The sequence below is a fragment of the Perognathus longimembris genome, chromosome 1 (genome assembly GCF_023159225.1).
Source record: "Perognathus longimembris pacificus isolate PPM17 chromosome 1, ASM2315922v1, whole genome shotgun sequence".
Classification (NCBI taxonomy): domain Eukaryota; kingdom Metazoa; phylum Chordata; class Mammalia; order Rodentia; family Heteromyidae; genus Perognathus; species Perognathus longimembris.
This window is the reverse complement of record NC_063161.1, coordinates 142,781,647-142,800,528: the sequence shown is the minus strand read 5'-3', so window position 1 is coordinate 142,800,528 and position 18,882 is coordinate 142,781,647. Positions and strand designations below refer to the sequence as shown.

Below are 18,882 nucleotides of genomic sequence, written 5' to 3'. Positions count from 1 at the left end.
TATATATGTGGTGCTGGGGAATTGAACCCAGGGCTTCTTGTATATGAGGCAAGCACTCTTGCCACTAGGCCATATTCCCAGCCTCTCTGGCTTGTTCTTTGAGGTAGAATCTGCCTTACATTTTTGTTCAGTTTGGTTTTGAACTGTATTCCTCATATCTCTATCTCCTAAACAGCTGGGACTATAGGCATGAATCACTGCATCTAGCCTAGAGAACTTTTTATTCTATACAATCTTAAAGATAAATAGAATAATTAATAAAAAAGGAATATAAAGGGTTTGGTGTATTGAAAAAAGGGATGGTTATCTTTTATGACTTTTCCTCTTTGGAGGAATTTTAATTTTTTTTTTTTTTTTTGGCCAGTCCTGGGCCTTGGACTCAGGGCCTGAGCACTGTCCCTGGCTTCTTCCCGCTCAAGGCTAGCACTCCGCCACTTGAGCCACAGCGCCGCTTCTGGCCGTTTTCTGTATATGTGGTGCTGGGGAATCGAACCTAGGGCCTCGTGTATCCGAGGCAGGCATTCTTGCCACTAGGCTATATCCCCAGCCCCGGAATTTTAATTTTTTAAAAAACTTTTTGTGTGTTATTTACTTGTGTAGTAGGTGATTGTGTAGGAGGTGTGTTTTCTACTAGAGATATAGGAGAAATAGGAAGAATTGAAAATGGTTTATAACTTAATAGAAATATGAATGACTGAAAATATGGTTTTAGATATAGAACACTAGTGACACTCCCTTCCTCTTCCTCCACCAGGGCAGTTAATAAACCTGTGTCTCTATCACTCAAATGCTGAGCCCATCGTGACTCACAGAGCAATGATTGGTAGATGGAGAATGACCAAAATAGCTCTATTCATTGTTGATAACTGCTGTAGCTGATTTATAACTGCTATACTCTTTGGGTGATGTGTTCTTCTGGTTAATTTGCTAAGGATACAAATAACTTGTTTTTATATGCCTTTAATGTTCTTCACGATAAAATTTTTATTTTAGGAATTCTAAAAAAATACTGTAGGAGACAATATGTAAACTGAATGTTTCATGTACTCTATTGCGTGTGCTTATGCAAATACACAGAGGGTTAAACTTCTGTTTCCTTTCCAGATATGTGTTAAATGAAACCCAGAGTCGCCAAAATTCGTCATCAGCACAGAGTTCTTCGAACAGTGGGGGAGGTTCTGGAATCCCACAGCCTCCCCCAGGAATGAGCTTTTACGCAGCTAAACGCGTTATCGGTGATAACCCATGGACACCCGAACAGTTGGAGCAGGTATCCCACATTGGTTGCTCATCATGGGACTCGCCCCTCTGAAGTTCCTGCAAGCATGTGTGATATAATTCCAGTTTGTTCAGGCTATGCTTGAAAGGAGCAATTGATGTAATGTGTTCTTTTCATCATCATAATTACTTGTGAAAGCCCGAGGGAAAGGGAGGAGTGGGAAATGCTCTTAAGGTTTGCGGACATTGCTCACATAGTTCAAGTATTAAGTACAGCCAGTTTATAAGTTGACTATATTTAATTTTTAGCATTGTAGTTTTTAATTTTAGGTTTAATAATTGGCTCCTTTGGTACAATTAAAATATAATTTATCTTACATGATTCAACTTTTTTAGGGCTGTATGTTTTGGGTAAAGTGAAGAACCTCTGTACTTCAGAAGTGACAATGTGGGGGAAAAGCATGACTCCCTTTTATATTTCTTCCCGGGGATTTAAAACATTGGAATTAAGAATTTTATTCTGGATTTAAACAGGACACAGATGTTCTCTGAGCAGCTTTTAAAATGCCTGGTGCTCTACAGAGAAGGTGCCTCACTGTGTCTTGTGTCATCAGGCACCTCAGGGAAGAACACATGAGATCAGTATGTAATTATTTTGGAATTCAAGCAACATGGGTTAGTCTTCTAATCCTTCCTTTATTTCTCCATGGCAGTCTCAATGATTTGATCCTTTATCTTTTGGGAATGTAAGTGACCATTGATCAAAGCAGTGTTCCCAGGAGAGGGCAGAAGGGTCAGGTGGGCCACTGCTCTTGCCGCTCACAAATTTATGGAATGTTTTATTCAGTGAGGGTTATAATTTGGTTGGATTCACTTCATGTTTTATACATTTAAAAATTCTTTCTTAAACTATGATGTAAGTAAGGTAAATACTAACCGAAGCTACTCTTTACTGAGTGTGATTTGTGACAACAACTATACTGAGTACTTTGAATATATCACCTCTTTTAATTCTCACAGCAACCCAGTAAGGTTGATGTTAATGCCATTCCAAAAAGGCTCTGAGGTTTTAGAAGTCACCAAGGTCTCATTTCAGTTACCAGAATGTCTGGGGTTCAGAACTATGAATGTTGGAGAGTCATTGTTAATGTTTACCTGTAATCTTACCTTGGTCATTATTTACTGGAGTAAAAGGGCCTCTGTATGTATGTTATCAGTTTTGTAAGCTGTTGACAGAACACACACTTTGGTTTTAAGAATGAGCGCTATTTTCTTCTAAGCTTCTAAGCTTAAAGTTTCCAAGGCTTATCTTTTCTTTTATACCTTTTCTTGCAAATAAAAGCCCCTCTCCCCTTTTTTTCTGGAAAAAAGAGGAAAGTTTAAATCCTTAATAATAGGATAGGGGCTCGGGTGTGGCTCACTGCTCAGGTGCCTAGTGTGTGCCGGCCCCTGGATTGAATCCCCTGTACTGGGAAGAGAAAAAAATATAGATGGAAGTAAAAATTGCTTGTTACCATGGTTTGTTCTTTTATATCTTGCTTTCTCTGCTTATGCATGTGTATACAGTTTTACACTGCATTTTTATTTGTCAGCCACTTGTAGTGTACTTGTTTTTATTTCATAGTCTTCCAAGATTTAAAAATTATATTCTTTTCAGTGTTTATGTACAATTTAATTACAATATTTTAAACTAGTCTCTTGTTGATGGATATCGGTGTCATTTTCAGTTTTCTTTTACACTTGTTTTTACTTATATCTTTGCAACTGCCCTTTTTACAGCTTTTTTTTTTTGGTAGCTTTTGTTAGAATAAGTTGTTGTGTTGAGCAGGTGAGGGAAAATAGGTCTCGTCGTAATCCATTATATCTTTTAAAATTGCTTCTTTTCTTATTTAATAATTAAAGCCCCTTAGTCCCAATTCATCTGTGCAAGAATGGTTATATAACTGACTTTTAAAAGAGAAGATAAAATTACACATTTATCCTAGACAGATTTGTGTTGAAATCAGTGGCTTGTTCACATTGCATGGAATTCTCACCAGAACCTGTTTCTAGTCTGTGTTTCATTTCAGTCAGTCAGATCAAATACTGTTGGACTAGAATTGTACTTGGATTGAGTTGAATATGTTTGAAAATTACATTCCTTGTTTTTAATACCTAAGCATATAGAAGATAGAATTTGTATAACAGAATAATGCTGTCTGGAATATGAATCATTGAGTTGTTTTGAATTGTTGCAAATATCCTTAGGGTACTTGTTAATGTACTGTCCTCTCACCTGGAGACTACACATAGGGATCTCAAGGCTTCATTGCTAGGGAGTTACATAACCTCAGTAGGGAAGCTTGTATTCTAATAGTTTTGTAGGGAGAGACTTGAGTTTGATTCTGCTTCCATCCCTTACTATGTCTTAATCTCTTAAGCCCTCCTCAGTTTTCTCATCTGAAAGAAATGTGTATAATAAGGTCTACCTAATAGGTTGTGAGAGTCAAATGAAATCACAAATATCTATGGTTTAGTACAGTTTCTGGCACACTGTGAGCCCAGATAAGAGCTGCTACTGTTGTTGTATTCATCCTTGGTTTATGACCATACTGTATGTTAAGCGGTACTTTCTATGGGTGTTCCTTGGGTTCCTGACCACTTTTTCTTATTCCCTTCATTCATCTACAGTGCAAATTGGGCATAGTGAAATTCTTAGAAGCTGAACAGGTGCCTGAACTCGAGGCTGTTCTCCACCTGGTGATTGCTTCTAGTGATACTCGCCACAGTGTGGCAACAGCAGCAGACCTGGAATTAAAAAGCAAACAAAGGTAATTACCTCCTTACCAAACTTGCAGAGCTGAAAGGGTTTCACATATTTTGTTCTTTTCAGGATCTTAAGAAATAAGATATTCAAGGGGGCTGGGAATATGGCCTAGTGGCAAGAGTGCCTGCCTTGTATACATGAAGCCCTGGGTTCGATTCCTCAGCACCACATATGTAGAAAACGGCCAGAAGTGGTGCTGTGGCTCAAGTGGTAAAGTGCTAGCCTCGAGCAAAAAGAAACCAGGGACAGTGCTCAGGCTCTGAGTTCAAGCCCCAGGACTGGCAAAAAACCAAACAACCCAACAGGGGGAAAAAAAAGAAATAAGATATTCAATTTTAGAGATTATGAAGTATACCTCGTTTGAAATAAATCAAGCCCCACAGCTAAAAGAAAAAAGGCTGCACGTGTTGCAGTTTTCCCTCTAAGAAAATCACTACAACTAGTTGTAATAAAATAAGGAATTAATATCATGAGCTATTAGCTTGCTTGTTGAAATATGTGACTGGGCAGTGGTAGTGAATGATAGTGGTTGGGTATATCCTACCACTGGATGTTGTCATTAGAGGCAGCTTAATTCTCTTCATGCCTCTTGCTAGCTTAGCTTTTTTTTTTTTTGGCTTAGCTTTTCCTAACAAAATTAGAGTATATTTATTTAACATTCTCCCCGAGTCTAAATTTCTTCCTATAGCTGAATTACTTTGGATGTTTTTCACTGATTTGGTTTTGAAGTATCAAAACATTCTTCCTTTAAGGCTTCTTGTGTTTGAGCTGGCCCTATTCTTCATACTATACTATTGTAGGGAGTACAGCTGACTCCATCTTGACTAGGGAAACATGGTAGGAAATGTTGGGGGGAGTAGATTAGGTCAACCTGACCCCAAAATTCTGCTTCTGTAAGTGGCTTGCTTAACTTGTTTGTTTCTTGCCGTACTGCCTGTATCCTACATCTGCGCTACGCTTTTACCTTTATAAAGCCCAACTTGAGGACTGCTTGGGTCACAGTGTTAGCTCCCGAGTCTGTACTATGTCCCTGGCCGGTCAGCCCGCTTTTCACTGTCACAGTTTCAGCTCCCAAGTCTGTGCTGCGTTCCTGGCCGGTCAGTTCCCTTTTTGCTTCCCCAATAAGTGCATCTTTTTGCTTGAGACTGCCTCTGAGTGGTGGACTCTTGGAGGGATGGGGACTCCCCTCTCTCAAACCCCGTAACACATACTATGCATTTGTTAATTGGGACATGCATATTTGTTGCTTAGGGATTAAAAAATTAAATCTGTGCATTTTTCTATAAAAATAATGTCACATTTTTAAGAGATAAAAAGCTAGTTGATGACATTATATGGATATGCTGTTAGGTGGATATCTACATGAAAGCAGAACCAGTGTCAAAGAGCTGTATGGAAAAATGTTAGTGTAAGGTCTACCCCCCCTCGGGAGGGCTCCATGCAGAAGCCCCCCACCTGTCTAAGTGTGCTCCCAGTACCTGAGTTACCTAGGTAACTGGCACACCTGGAGGCAGTTACCTCTTCTGAGGTCAGATCCAATCCACCTGGCCATATCTCCCACCTTTTCCTATGTAATCCGGCTCAACACGGTCCCCACTCTCTTTTTCCTCTTACTCTCTCTTGCTCTTTTCTCTCGTTCCCTTCTTCCTTCCCTTCTGTCTCCTCATCTTCTTGTTGTAGGCTGGCAGTTTGCTTTCCCCCCAGTAAACTCCTTTCTGCCTGAACCATGTGGCGGGTTTCTTTTCCGGGCTAACCTTACATCTGGTACTGTGACTTGGATGGGGACAGAGTCAGGAGTTGCTGGATCTCCTCCTCTTCTCTTTTGATGGTTAATCTGCCTCCTTGACGGCCCCTCCTTGGACCAGACTGCCAAAAGCCGGAGGAAACTCACTTTGGACTTCTTGCCTTTACCATTGCTGTCTATGCATCCACCACACCATCTCCTCTCTAAGTCTGGTGAGTGACTCCCTCTACAGGTCCTCTGTCTGACCATGCCAGAGGGACCCCCCCCCCCCATGCCTTTTTGGCCAGGCTGTTCTCATTTCAGGGATGCCTGAATTGAGAATTTGACTTTATGTCCTTGCGAAACCCCTGTCTATGTCCTTGTGGACCCTCATTTATGTCCTTATGGGCTCCTATGTTCCCACCAGACTACTCCTTAAAATCAGAATGCCTCATAGGCTAGAACATCAATCTCAATGGCCCAACCTTTTGGCTTGTGCCCTCGAGAGTGCGACACAGGCTGGGTTCCAGGGACACCCCCTCCCCACCCCCCAGTTTGATCTACTCCACAAGCCAAAGGAAAAAGCAGGCAGTTTTAGAGAAATAACTCTGACAAGTATTTGTGGTCAATTCCTAATAAGCTACAGCTTCTGCTTCATGAGACTTATTCCAGGCTTCATTTAAGGACTGGCCAAGGGACAGCTGCTGTTTGCCTTCTCCTGGAGGGGCCAAATCTCTACCTTTTACCCCTAATGTCAATGCCCCTTGCAGCAGGAAGTAGCCAGAGAGAGTCAGCACCCTTTTTCATAATTATTAAAAGGCCAGGATGTAAGGTCCGCCCCTGGGAGGGCTCCATGCAGATGCCCCCCCATCTGTCTTAAGTCTGTGCCCAGTACCTGAGTTACCTAGGTAACTGGCACACCTGGAGGCAGTTACCTCCTTCTCTGAGGTCACTTCCAATCCACCTGGTCATATCTCCCACCTTTTCCTATATAATCCACTTAACATGGTCCCCACTCTTTTTCCTTTGCTCTCTTACTCTCTCTTGCTCTTTTCTCTCTTTGTCCCCTCTTCTTTCCCTTCTGTCTTCCCAGGCCTTCATCTTGTGTGGACTGGCAATTTGCTTTCCCTCCAATAAGCACCTTTCTGCCTGAATCATGTGGCAGGTTTCCTTTCTAGCTAACCTTATACTTAGCACCAGTGAAATGAAGCACTGCATGACTGCTGGGTTTGTAAAATGTTTGAATGGGTTTACTATGTGTAAAGGTAATCACCTTATATCTTTTTTTTTTTTTTTTGGTCAGTTCTGGGGCTTGAACTCAGCCTGAGCACTGTCCCTGGCTTCTTTTTGTTTGCTCAAGGCTAGCTAGCACTCTACTACTTGAGCCATAGTACCACTTCTGGCTTTTTCTATGTATGTGGTGTTGAGGAATCGAACCCAGGGCTTTATGTATATGAGGTGAGCACTTTACCACTAGGCCATATTCCCAGCCTCAGAGCTTCCTTTTGATCAAGGCTAGCACTCTACCATTTGAGCCACAGCGTCTCTTCTGGCCTTTTCTGTTTACGTGGTACTAAGGAATCGACCCCAGGGCTTCATGCATGTTAGGCAAGCCATCACATTCCCAGCCCCCACATTATATCTTAATCTTCTTAGTAATAAATTTCAGTGGCAAAAGACAATATGACTGTTCTGAGGAGTTGGGTGCTGGCAGATAAGGGAGAGAGGGACCCTGTGAATCAAATGACATGATATTAGAGAAGCCCAGTGGTTTCAAACTTCCCAGGTTATGACTTTAAAGGGTAAAAATGTTTTTGTACTTTAATCACTTTTGGATTTCCAAGTGGTTAAACAGTCATCCCCTGCCCCCCAGCTTTTTGAATTTAAGCATAGTGTTGCTCTTTTCTGTTGATCTGTCCTTTGCCGTTGGCCTTGAGAGCTTATTAGTAGAAACAGTGTCCAGTTTTCTCCTGTGCTACTACAGTTGGGCTATTGGATACAATAATCTGTGGAAGCAAAGTTGAATACTGATTTGCATTTTTCTTTTTTTGGCCAGTCCTGGGGCTTGAAATCAGGGCCTGAGCACTGTCCCTGGCTTCATTTTGCTCAAGGCTAGCACTCTACCACTTGAGCCACAGCACCACTTCTGGCTGTTTTCTATATATGTGGTGCTGAGGAATTGCACCCAGGACTTCATGTATACGAGTCAAGCACTCTTGCCACTAGGCTATATTTCCAGCCCTGATTTGCATTTTTCTAAAGTGACATTAGACATTAGACACTGTCATTTTTTTCTCTTCTGCAGTGCTAATTACCCATCTCATTTGGATGTTTTTAACATTTTCTTTTTTTTATTGTCAAACTGATGTACAGAGAAGTTACAGTTTCATATGTTAGGCATTGGATACATTTCTTGTACTGTTTGTTACCTCATCCCTCATTCCCCCTTCCCCCCTCCCTAACATTTTCTTTTGATAATCAAGTATTGGGTTATGATTTTTTGAAACCATTGAAGTGGAATGAAAAAATGATTTTAATAACTGGTATTGAAATCTTTTGTAGCTTAATTGACTGGAATAATCCTGCCATCATTAATAAGATGTGCAAGGTGTACCTTGGAGACATACCACTGAAGACAAAAGAGGTAGGTTTTTTCCAATCAGCATAAAAGGAATTTTGTTGACATAAGCTCTCATATAAGGTGAGCACTTTACCACTAGGCCATATTCCCAGCTATAAGCTGTCTTTATTTGTTAATTTTCTCCTAGATTTTTTTTTTTTTTTGAGACAAGGTCTTGCTTTGTATCCCAAGCTGTCTTAGGACTTGAAATCTTGGCTCAGCCCTTGAGTGCTGAGGTTATAGGCATGTGCTATTATGCTCTATTTTTCCTAGTTGTTTTGATTTAAGATGAATTGCTTAAATGATATATATATATGTATATAATATATATGCCCTATTTTCCTAGTTGTTTTAAGTTGAAATGCTTAAATTATGAAATAATACTTTTAAGCTTTGCTAGTCTGGGGTGAATTAAAATCTATCCCTAAATGGCTGCACATGAATATGTTGGAAAGATAAATTTGGCTAATTGCAAAACTTCCTGGCCCTCATGTTTGGTCTTTGTGTAAAAAATGGAGTCCGAGTCGAATAGTGGTTCTCAAACTGTGATTTAAGGACCTTTTTTTGGGGGTGGGGGGTGGGATACCACTTTTTAGGTAGATCTACAAAAGCATAATTTTAAAAATTCCTAGTTGGTCTTTGTGTTGACATTAACCAAAGCAATAGTAGATGTACATGCTAGGATCCTTACCAAAACTTGAAGCAAATCTGGCTGGGTTCATGGCTCACGTAGTAGAGTGCCTGTCTAGCAAGTGTGAAGACCTGATTCAACCCCTGGTACCAAAACAAATCTGTGTCACTAGGAGCCATTATGGTCTTCACTGACACCTGTTCATTCATGCAGGCTGAATGAGTAAATGAGTGAATGAATCAGAGTGACTGGGCAAAAGGGAAAGGGGAAAAGATAAGGGTATGTGTGTGGGGGGTGGGGGGCGATGACAAAATGAGAACAGAATTCAGCTTAAAAATACCCTAATGAGGGCTGGGAATGTGATTTAGAGGTAGAGTGTCTGCCAAGCATTCATGAAGCTCTGGGTTCGATTCCTCAGTACCACATACACAGAAAAAGCTAGAAGTGGTGCGGTGGCTCAAGTGGTAGAGTGTTAGCCTTGAGCACAGAATGGCTCAGGGACAGTGTGCCCAGACCCTGGCCAAAAAAACCCAAAAAATCCTATTGAAGCAGATGTTTGAAGAGTACATAAGTAGTAAACTGATTATGGAGATAGCCATTCAGTAGGTATCTTTTTTCTAAAAGAAAAATGCCTTTTTCTTTCTTTTTTTTTGGCCAGTCCTAGGCCTTGGACTCAGGGCCTGAGCACTGTCCCTGGCTTCTTTTTGCTCAAGGCTAGCACTCTGCTACTTGAGCCACAGTACCACTTCTGGCCGTTTTCTATATATATGTGGTGCTGGGGAATTGAACCCAGGGCTTCATGTATATGAGGCAAGCACTCTTGCCACTAGGCCATATTCCCAACCTGGGAAAAATATCTTTTTCTGAAAGTATTTTTCTAAAAGAAGAGATCACTTAAAATTTATTGTTATTATAAAGACGATGAACTGAGGGATTATAGTTACACAAGTCAGCTAAACAGTACATTCTCTTTTGGACAGTGTGTCTAAAGGGGTCACCCAAGAGGCCACTTTTTGAAGACAGTGCAACAATTCTGTGGGAATGATAAAAGTTGAATATTCAAGGAAAAGTTAGAATTGTGAGAAACTTGATTTCACCACAGATACACAACAGCTTAGTAATACATGTTCTGACGCAATTGGTGGTGATGTGAATATTTGCCTTGTGTGTTTGTGGGGGAGTACTGAATGAAGAACCAGTTGCTTACCCAATGTAGCCAATATTTTCTAGATGATCAGTGATGTTACAAAACCATAAAACATAAGGAGGCCAGCCCAACTATAAGACATACCGATGGAATTCAGTATAATAGTGTAAGCCGAAGCTCAACTGATCTGGTTTAAACTCCAATTTGCAACTGACCTTTAAGAAACAATTTTTAAAGTTTCAGAATAGTATCAAAAGGTTCACAATTGCTGAAAAGGCTAAAAGCACCCCCATTTTCCTAACCACATATATGTGTAAGCTGTTTTTTAAAATATAAAAACATACTTCAACCTAAACAGCTCAATACAGTAGACTGAAAACAGAAGAACGCTCAAGAGTCAGCTCTCTTCTAGTAAAGTGGGTGCTGAAGGTATTTGTGTAAAGGTATGAAAGAGCACTGCTCTCACTGCAGTGTTTAGAAAAAAAATGGTTATTTTTATGACAGTGTTTATGAAACTGTGTAGGAGTTAAGTAATGCTTTTGCATGCATAAAGAATAATTTTTAGATTTCTTTGCTTTAATGTTTAATATAATATTAATGTTGGCAGGTTATACAGATACAAATAAAAGATTTTTGGAATATTTAGTAAGTTTTAAGAACAAAAGTGGGCAAATGATTTTAAATGTTGACTTAAAACCAATGTATGTTCTCCAGGGAGCAGTTCTGAAGCCAGAGCTGAAACGAGACCCAGTCAGCACCAGAGTCAAATTAAAGATCGTCCCCCATCTTCTTCGCTCTCGACAAGCTGCTGAAACGTTCCCAGCTAATATTCAGGTAATTTGGATTTTCCAAAGAAAAATAGCTTTCCAGAACAAATATCTGTTTAAGAGAAAGAAATGTATTACTGGAGATTTAAGAAGGAGGTTGAGGTTGATGTACATAACAAGATCAATGATATTCTTTTTTACTGTTGTCAGTTTAGCTACAGAAAAAAACTTAAAAATTTGTTGTAGAATATTTACTGTGTATGATGATAGTTCCTGTCACATTAGTGTGTGTGTGTGTGTGTGTGTGTGTGTTTTCCCTCTAAAAATGTTGCCACCAGAAAGTCATTTAAAAAAAAGTGGAGCCGCCTTTTTTTTTTTTTCCCCGCCCTTAAATGAAACTCACATGAAGGCAATGGTCAGCTCCTCTTGATTTTGTATTCCTAATAATGTCTTCTTGCTTAATGCTGGTATTAATTAAGATGGTTATATTTTGTTTGTGTTATTGCAGGAGTCTTTTTACTTTGTCTCTCTTCTCCTAGTCTGACTCAGATTCAGTTCTCTGCGTTGCCACCTGTATTGTCTTTGTACTTGGAAATTTTTATATTCAGTGTTGGTAAAGGACAAAAGCCTTTTCACAAAAAGCCTTCTCTTTAGTTAAGTCCTGGCCACCTTAGCTATGGAGGCAGTATGCAGAATAATTTATTTGGATGAATTATTTCTTCTGTTTAAAAAATGGTGATGAGTTGGGTACTGATGAGTACTCCATTAGACTCTTAACCTCCAATTAACTACTAACGTGGATCTGCACCTCAAGTGGTAGAGTACTAGAGTACTAGCATGGACCCCCCCCCCTGCCAAACAGTACTCTGGCTCTGAGTGCAAGCTCCATGCACGGCACCAAAAAAAAAGTGGTGAAATAAATGTAAAATTTGCTCTGTTCTGTAAGTATGCAGTTGAGTGACCGTTTGTTTGTTTATTTATTTGTTTTTTGCCGGTCCTAGGGCTTGAACTCAGGGCCTCGGTGCTGTCTCTGAGCCTCTTTATGCTCAAGTCTAATGCTCTTCCACTTGAGCCACAGCACCACTTCTGGCATTTTCTGTGTAGCATATGAGGTAAGAGTCTTACTGACCTTCCTACCTGGCTGGCTTTGAGCCTCAATTCTCAGATCTCAGCCTCCTGAGTAGCTAGGATTACAGGTTTGAGCCACTGGTGCCCGCCTTTATGTTTGGTGGTACATACATAATAGTAATTTTCATCATTGAGAAACTGCCATATTGTTTCCATAGTGAACGCACTATTTTACACTCTTATCAACAGTGCATAATGGTTTCCAATGTCTCCATATCCTCACTGACGCTCATTTCCTGATTTTTGTTTTTGTTTTTGTTTTTGATAGCCTTCCTATAATGGGTGTGAGGAAGTAGGTCTTTGTAGTTTTCGTGGCTCCTTGGTGATCTCTCTCTCCTTTCTTCTCTTACACACATTGCTGTACTTTTGATTTGATACAGGGTCTCACTATGTTGCTCAAACTGGTCAAACAACTGGGCTTAACTGACCTTGCTTATTCTCCAAAGGTTATGTTAGAAGAGTTGTTTAGTTTCGTGAGTTCTGTCTTTGTACTAGCTATTACTCCCTTATCAGCTGGGTGGTTTGCAACTGTTTTTCCCCCATTCTATAAGTTGCCATATTTTCTTCTTCTTCTTTTTTTTTGCCAGTCCCGGGGCTTGAACTCAGGGCCTGGGCACTGTCCTTGAGCTTCTTTTGATCAAGGCTAGCACTTTGCCACTGGAGCCACCATGATACTTCTGACTTTTTCTTTTTTGTAGTACTAAAGAATCAAACCCAGGGCTTTGTGCATGCAAGGCAAGCACTCTACCACTAAGCTATATTCCCAGCCCCATATTTTATTCTTTTGACACTGTATTTTGATGCACAAAATTAACAAATCATAAAGTCTAGTTTGACTTTTTTTTTGTTGTTGTTGTTGTTGTTGTTGCCTGTGCCTTTCTGGTTATTTCCAACAAATCAATGTCAACTTTTGCTGTGAAGTTTCTGCCCAATTTTGTTTTTCTATGAGCTGTATATTTTCAGGTCTTACATTTAGGTATTTGATTCACTTTTAAGTTGTTTTTTATATGGTGTTAGGTAAGGGCCCAATTTTAGAGTCTTTTCAGTACAAATATCTAGATTTTATAGCATTGTCACTTAGAAAAGACCATCATTTTCCCATAGAATGGTGTTGACATCCTTTTAAAAAAGTAATTTCCCCAGAACTGGGCACTGGTAGCTCATGCCTGTATCTAGCTACCCAAAGGGCTGAGATCTGGAGGATCATGGTTCAAAGTCAGCCCAAGTAGAAAAGTCATTGAAACTCCATCTCCAGTTAACCAGCAGAATGCCAAACTGTAGGTAAATCAAGTGGTAAAGCATCAGTGGTAAGCAAAAAAGTACAGAAAGAACACAGGACCCTGAATTCAAGTCCTGTACTACCACCCCTACCATCAATTGAAAGTTGATACATAGGCAAAGGTTTATTTTTGGGCTCTCTAATTATTCAATAAGTTTTTATATCTATCTCGTGTGAGTATCACTTACTGAATTTCCTTTTCTTTTCCTTTCTCCTTCCTTCCTTCCTTCTTTCCTTCCTTCCTTCCTTCCTTCCTTCCTTCCTTCCTTCCTTCCTTCCTTCCTTCCTTCCTTCCTTCCTTCCTCCCTCCCTCCCTCCCTCCCTCCCTCCCTCCCTCCCTCCCTCCCTCCCTCCCTCCTCTCCCTCCCTCCCTCCCGTCCTGGGCCTTGGACTCAGGGCCTGAGCACTGTCCCTGGCTTCTTTTTGCTCAAGGCTAGCACTCTACCACTTGAGCCACAGTGCCCCTTCTGGCCGTTTTCTATATATGTTGTGCTGAGGAATTGAATCCAGGGCTTCATGTATATGAGGCAAGCACTCTTGCCACTAGGCCATATTCCAAGCCCCCTCTTTTAGGTTTTTGAAGACGTGACATCTTGCTTGCTATATAGTGTAGCCTTGCCTCAGACTCAAGATCCTCCTGCTTCAAGACTCCTGAGAAATGGGATTATAGGCGTGCACTTATTTTATTTTCCTGTGCATAGACTGAAGAAAGATTCAATCAAATAATTCATCACCTCACTTTGTTGTAAAAAAAAAACTCACTTTGTAATTTTTTTTGAGAACATTAAAGATCTGTTCTTTTAGCAGTACCACATTATTTTGAACTGCAGCATTGTAGTACGTTTTGGAACCAGGAGGAATGAGTCCTTCAGCTTGGTTCTCTTATAAGTTTTGGTGTTTTGGTTACTTGAGATCCTTGAGATTCTGTATACATTTTAGGATAGGTTTGTCTGTTTCTATAAAAGCTGTGATTGAGGTTTTTTTTAAAGAGAAACTACAATCTTCAGCTTGCTTAGGTAGTGATGATTTCTTACAATATTAAATCTTTTAGTGCATGAACACGAGATATACTTGCATTAACTTATATTTAAAAAAATTATTTCAAGCTGGGTGCTGGTGGCTCACGCCTGTAATACTAGCTACATAGGAGGTTGAGATCTGAGGCCCACTGTTCAAAGCAAGCAGGGGCAGGAAAGTCCAAGAGATCTATCTCCAATTAACTGCCAGAAAACTGGAAGTGGTACTGTGGCTCAAGTAGTAGAGCTCTAGCCTTGAGTTGAACAGTGTCCAGGATAGTGTTGGATAGTGAGTTGGATAGTGTCCAGGCCCAGAGTTCAAGCCCCTTGACTGACAAAAACCAAAACCAAAACCAAAAAACCCACTAACATTTCAGCAATACTTTGTAGCTGTCCAATTCTTTTTGATGCTATTAGAAATGGAATAGTGTTTGGTATTCCACTGGAGATTATTTATTGTTATAGTATAGAAAATTGAAACTTTTTTGTGCATTGATTTTTTTTTAATCTTGTTAGCTTACTAAATTCATTTGTTTTTAACAACTCTCTGTGCTTTCAGTGAGTGCTAGGAGCACACTTTGGCCTCAGCATCTCTCTCTGTCTTAAGGCTGATGGGTAATATGGCCCATTTGTTCTTCTAGAATGGACATTCAGCTTTAATGTCTGGTAACCCTGTAGTAGACACTTTAATATTTGACTAATTTCATATATTCTCTAGGGCGTTTCTATAAAAATAAGGTAGCCATGTGGTCTCTAAGCAACCTTTCCTAGGCAATATCTTGAAAATTTTGATTCAGAAAATATTACATGATAAGCTACTAGAATGTTTGGACAAAATACTCATAGTTTTACGCAATATTTCTATTTATTTCTTATTGTGTTTTCTTTTTTGGCACTGAGAATTGTACCTAGGGCATTGCACTTGCTAGGCAAGCACTTTGCCACTGAGCTACATCCCAGCACTATTTCTATTTCTATGTTTTGAAAGTAAGTCTAGCTACAATGAAGCATCAAGAAATTAAGACATTTCCTAAAAATCCTTTTTTTCCCCCCTTATATTCACACTTCTAATGATGGCATTCCATTCCTCTACATGGTTTGTCCTGCCCTTTTCTTCATCTGTCAGTTGTAGAATTCTTCATGGTGTCATTTAGATGAATGTCTTCCTTCATGAGATACTTTTAAGAAGACAAGTGTTAATGTCACTTCAGTTTTTGCACACCTAAAAACACTCAGCATGGTTGGGAATATGGCCTAGTGGCAAGAATGCTTGCCTCATATACATGAAGCCCTAGGTTTGATTCCCCAGCACCACATATATAGAAAATGGCCCGAAGTGGTGCTGTGGCTCAACTGGCAGAGTGCTAGCTTTGAGTAAAAAGAAGCCAGGGACAGTGCTCAGGCCCAGAGTCCAAGGCCCAGGACTGACCAAAAGAAAAACAAAACAACTCAGCACAATTCCTCACATGTAATATATATACACCATAAATTTAATTTTTCCCCATAGAACCTCACTTAACATTCCAATCAATCCTTTTGCTTTTATTCTATATAATATATCAGACTAATAATGTAAGAAAGAAATATGAACCAAATAATGTAACACTGGAATATATTTTGTTCTGTATAATTTTTAACATAAGGAGTTACTTTTAAAATTTTCAATAAGATCTAGTATCTTGGTTGCAATGTTTGTTTTTAAATCTCATGGTTCTTAGCATAGTGGCAATTATAGAGCCAGAAGCTCAGTGCTAGTCTCTAGCCTACATGTTATTAAATTTATGAGCAGGGTACTGACAGTAGTTTTAAAAATAACAGTAAAGAGGTTTTGTCTGTTTGTTTTATTTGTTTTGTTTTTGTTGCCAGTCCTGGGGCGTGGACTCAGGGCCTGAGCACTGTCCCTGGCTTCTTTTTGCTCAAGGCTACCACTCTACCTCTTGAGCCACAGCACCACTTCCGGCTTTTTTCTATATATGTGGTGCTGAGGAATCGAACCCAGGGCTTCATGTATACGAGGCAAGTACTCTACCACTAGGCCATATTCCCAGCCCTTGTCTGTTTGTTTTAATACAGTATAAGAGTAATGTATAATTTTAGGAATAAATTTGCAGAATTTTTTTAAAGTATAAGAGTAATATTTTTCATAAAATGTAAAAATCTGGCTTAGGGATCTTTGATATTGATGGTTAATACTGGAACTTGAGAGGGGTGCTTCATGCAACTCATATACATGGTAGTTTCTTTTTAGACATGATCTACATAATATGAGGAACAGTTATATACCAACTGAACATTTCTGGAATGTTTTTTGATTGTTTTTGTGAAGCTTCTCATATAATTTGGTTTGAATGGCTACATGTAATGGAGAAAATTTACTGTTCCAGAATGATCTTGTCTGCTTCTGTGGTGTAGAATGCAGAGGTGGTCCACTGTAGTTGAACTCTTCACTGCTCCCTAGTGGTAGACTCACACACTTTCCAGACTTGTGAGATTAGCCTGTACATTTAAATAATACACTACTGATAGGCACTATAAACTGGCTTTCTAATAATGACTATCTGTGTAAGAAACAAATGCATGAATTTTGAGGAACAGGTGTAGTGTGAAAAGTCTATTGACTCCTGACTTTTATTTGAGAATAGTGAATTGACATTTTTACTAATTATTGTCCTTGACTTCTGTTCTTTTTACACAGATAGTATATGACGGACTTTTTGGTACAAATACAAACTCAAAGTTAAGAACATTATCCCTGCAATTTGTACATCACATTTGTATAACGTAAGTTTTCTGAACAATTTTCATTATAAAAATTTTAACTGATGGAGTGGCCAAATGGTTCAGGTGTATTGTTTTCTGTCTCATCTAGAAGCAATTATAAATAAATATAAATATATATATATATATATTTATTTTTTGCCAGTCCTGGGCCTTGGACTCAGGGCTTGAGCACTGTCCCTGGCTTCTTTTTGCTCAAGGCTAGCACTCTGCCACTTGAGCCACAGCGCCACTTCTAGCCATTTTCTATATATGTGGTGCTGGGGTATTGAACCTAGGGCTTCATGTATTCGAGGCAAGCACTCTTGCCACTAGGCCATATTCCCAGCCCCGCAATTATATTTTTGTACTAAAATCTTTGGGCTTTAGTAGAGTGATTATTTCATTTGCTGCAGATAGTTCTAAGTAATCATCTGAAATATAAATCTTACCTTGCTTTGAAATACAATTCTTTTTTTGGCCAGTCCTTGGCCTTGGACTCAGGGCCTGAGCACTGTCCCTGGCTTCCTTTTGCTCAAGGTTAGCACTCTGCCACTTGAGCCACAGTGCCACTTCTGGCCGTTTTCCATATATGTGGTACTGGGGAATTGAACCCAGGGCTTCATGTATATGAGGCAAGCTCCCTTGCCACTAGACCATATTCCCAGCCCCTGAAATATAATTCTTATCTTGCTTTTTGCTTGTATTTTTTTTTCTTTTGAAAAGCTGTCCAGAAATCAAGATTAAACCACTAGGTCCAATGCTTTTGAATGGCCTAACGAAGCTAATCAATGAATATAAAGAGGTAAGCTATTTTTATTTTAAATTGTAACATTTGATAATTTAAAGTATTTCTTTGAATGAATCTTTCTGGTCTAAATGTTGATGTAGTTAATGTTTGCTATTATTAACAGTTTTACTTGAGGTGGTGCAAATTTCAGAAACTACTGCCCCCTTTAAACTTCTTTCTTTAGAAATAGATGTTGAAACTGATATATATCTTGGGGGGTCTTACCACTTCCTTAAGTTACATATTTTAAAGCAAGTCCACTTTATACCTCTATACAAAAATTATATTTGAGAAAATCCATTTGTTTCCAAATGAGGTTATTTATATTTGCTTTCTACTGGTAAACTGTTAATTTTGGGGGGTAGAGATTTTATTAATTGAGGATTTTATAAAAAAATGAATTCAGTAAAATTTTGATTCTTGAACTAAGAAGGATTAGGATTCCTCTGATTATAGGTTTTTGTTTTTTGGTTTTGGCCAGTCCTGGGGCTTGGGACTTAGGGCCTGAGCACTGTCCCTGGCTTCCTTTTGTTCAAGGCAAGGACTCTACCACTTGAGCCACAATGCCACTTCTGGATTTTTCTGTTTATGTTGTGCTAAGGAATCGAACCCAGGGCTTCCTGCATGCTAGGAAAGCACTCTACCACTAAGCCACATTTCCAGCCCCTGATGATAGGTTTTTGAATCTTTTTTCCCTGTTGTGTATTTTTCTATCTCCAAAATTTTAGGAGAATATACTTCAAATGTAAGATTTTAAGAAATCTAGTCAGCATTAAGTTCTTTAGTCACAGTTGAACCTGAATGCGTATTTCAGTAGTATATAGTCAGATTAAGATCTTACCATCTGAAGTTAGGATTGAATTTAAATGTAGGGGCTAGGAATATGGCCTAGTGGTAAAGTGCTCACTTCATATAGATGAAGCCCTGGGTTCAATTCCTCAGCACCACATAAATAGAAAAAGCCGGAAGTGGCACTGTGGCTCAAGTGGTAGAGTGCTAG

General features: G+C 39.4%; 1 protein-coding gene across 6 annotated transcripts in view; it reads left to right on the top strand.

Moving 5' to 3' along the window:
• Ecpas (Ecm29 proteasome adaptor and scaffold) overlaps window positions 1-18,882 on the top strand; it is a 105,786-nt gene that overhangs the window by 34,740 nt on the left and 52,164 nt on the right. For 5 of the 6 annotated variants that reach the window (XM_048338998.1, XM_048338989.1, XM_048338982.1 and 2 more), the window contains 6 exons: window positions 1,105-1,270; window positions 3,889-4,028; window positions 8,310-8,391; window positions 10,860-10,979; window positions 17,031-17,116; window positions 17,819-17,897. In XM_048338998.1, coding sequence (XP_048194955.1) covers window positions 1,105-1,270; window positions 3,889-4,028; window positions 8,310-8,391; window positions 10,860-10,979; window positions 17,031-17,116; window positions 17,819-17,897 — 673 coding nt within the window. Of the gene's footprint in view, window positions 1-1,104; window positions 1,271-1,298; window positions 1,861-3,888; window positions 4,029-8,309; window positions 8,392-10,859; window positions 10,980-17,030; window positions 17,117-17,818; window positions 17,898-18,882 lie in introns of those variants that run through there. The other variant, XM_048339023.1, reaches the window with a different exon arrangement.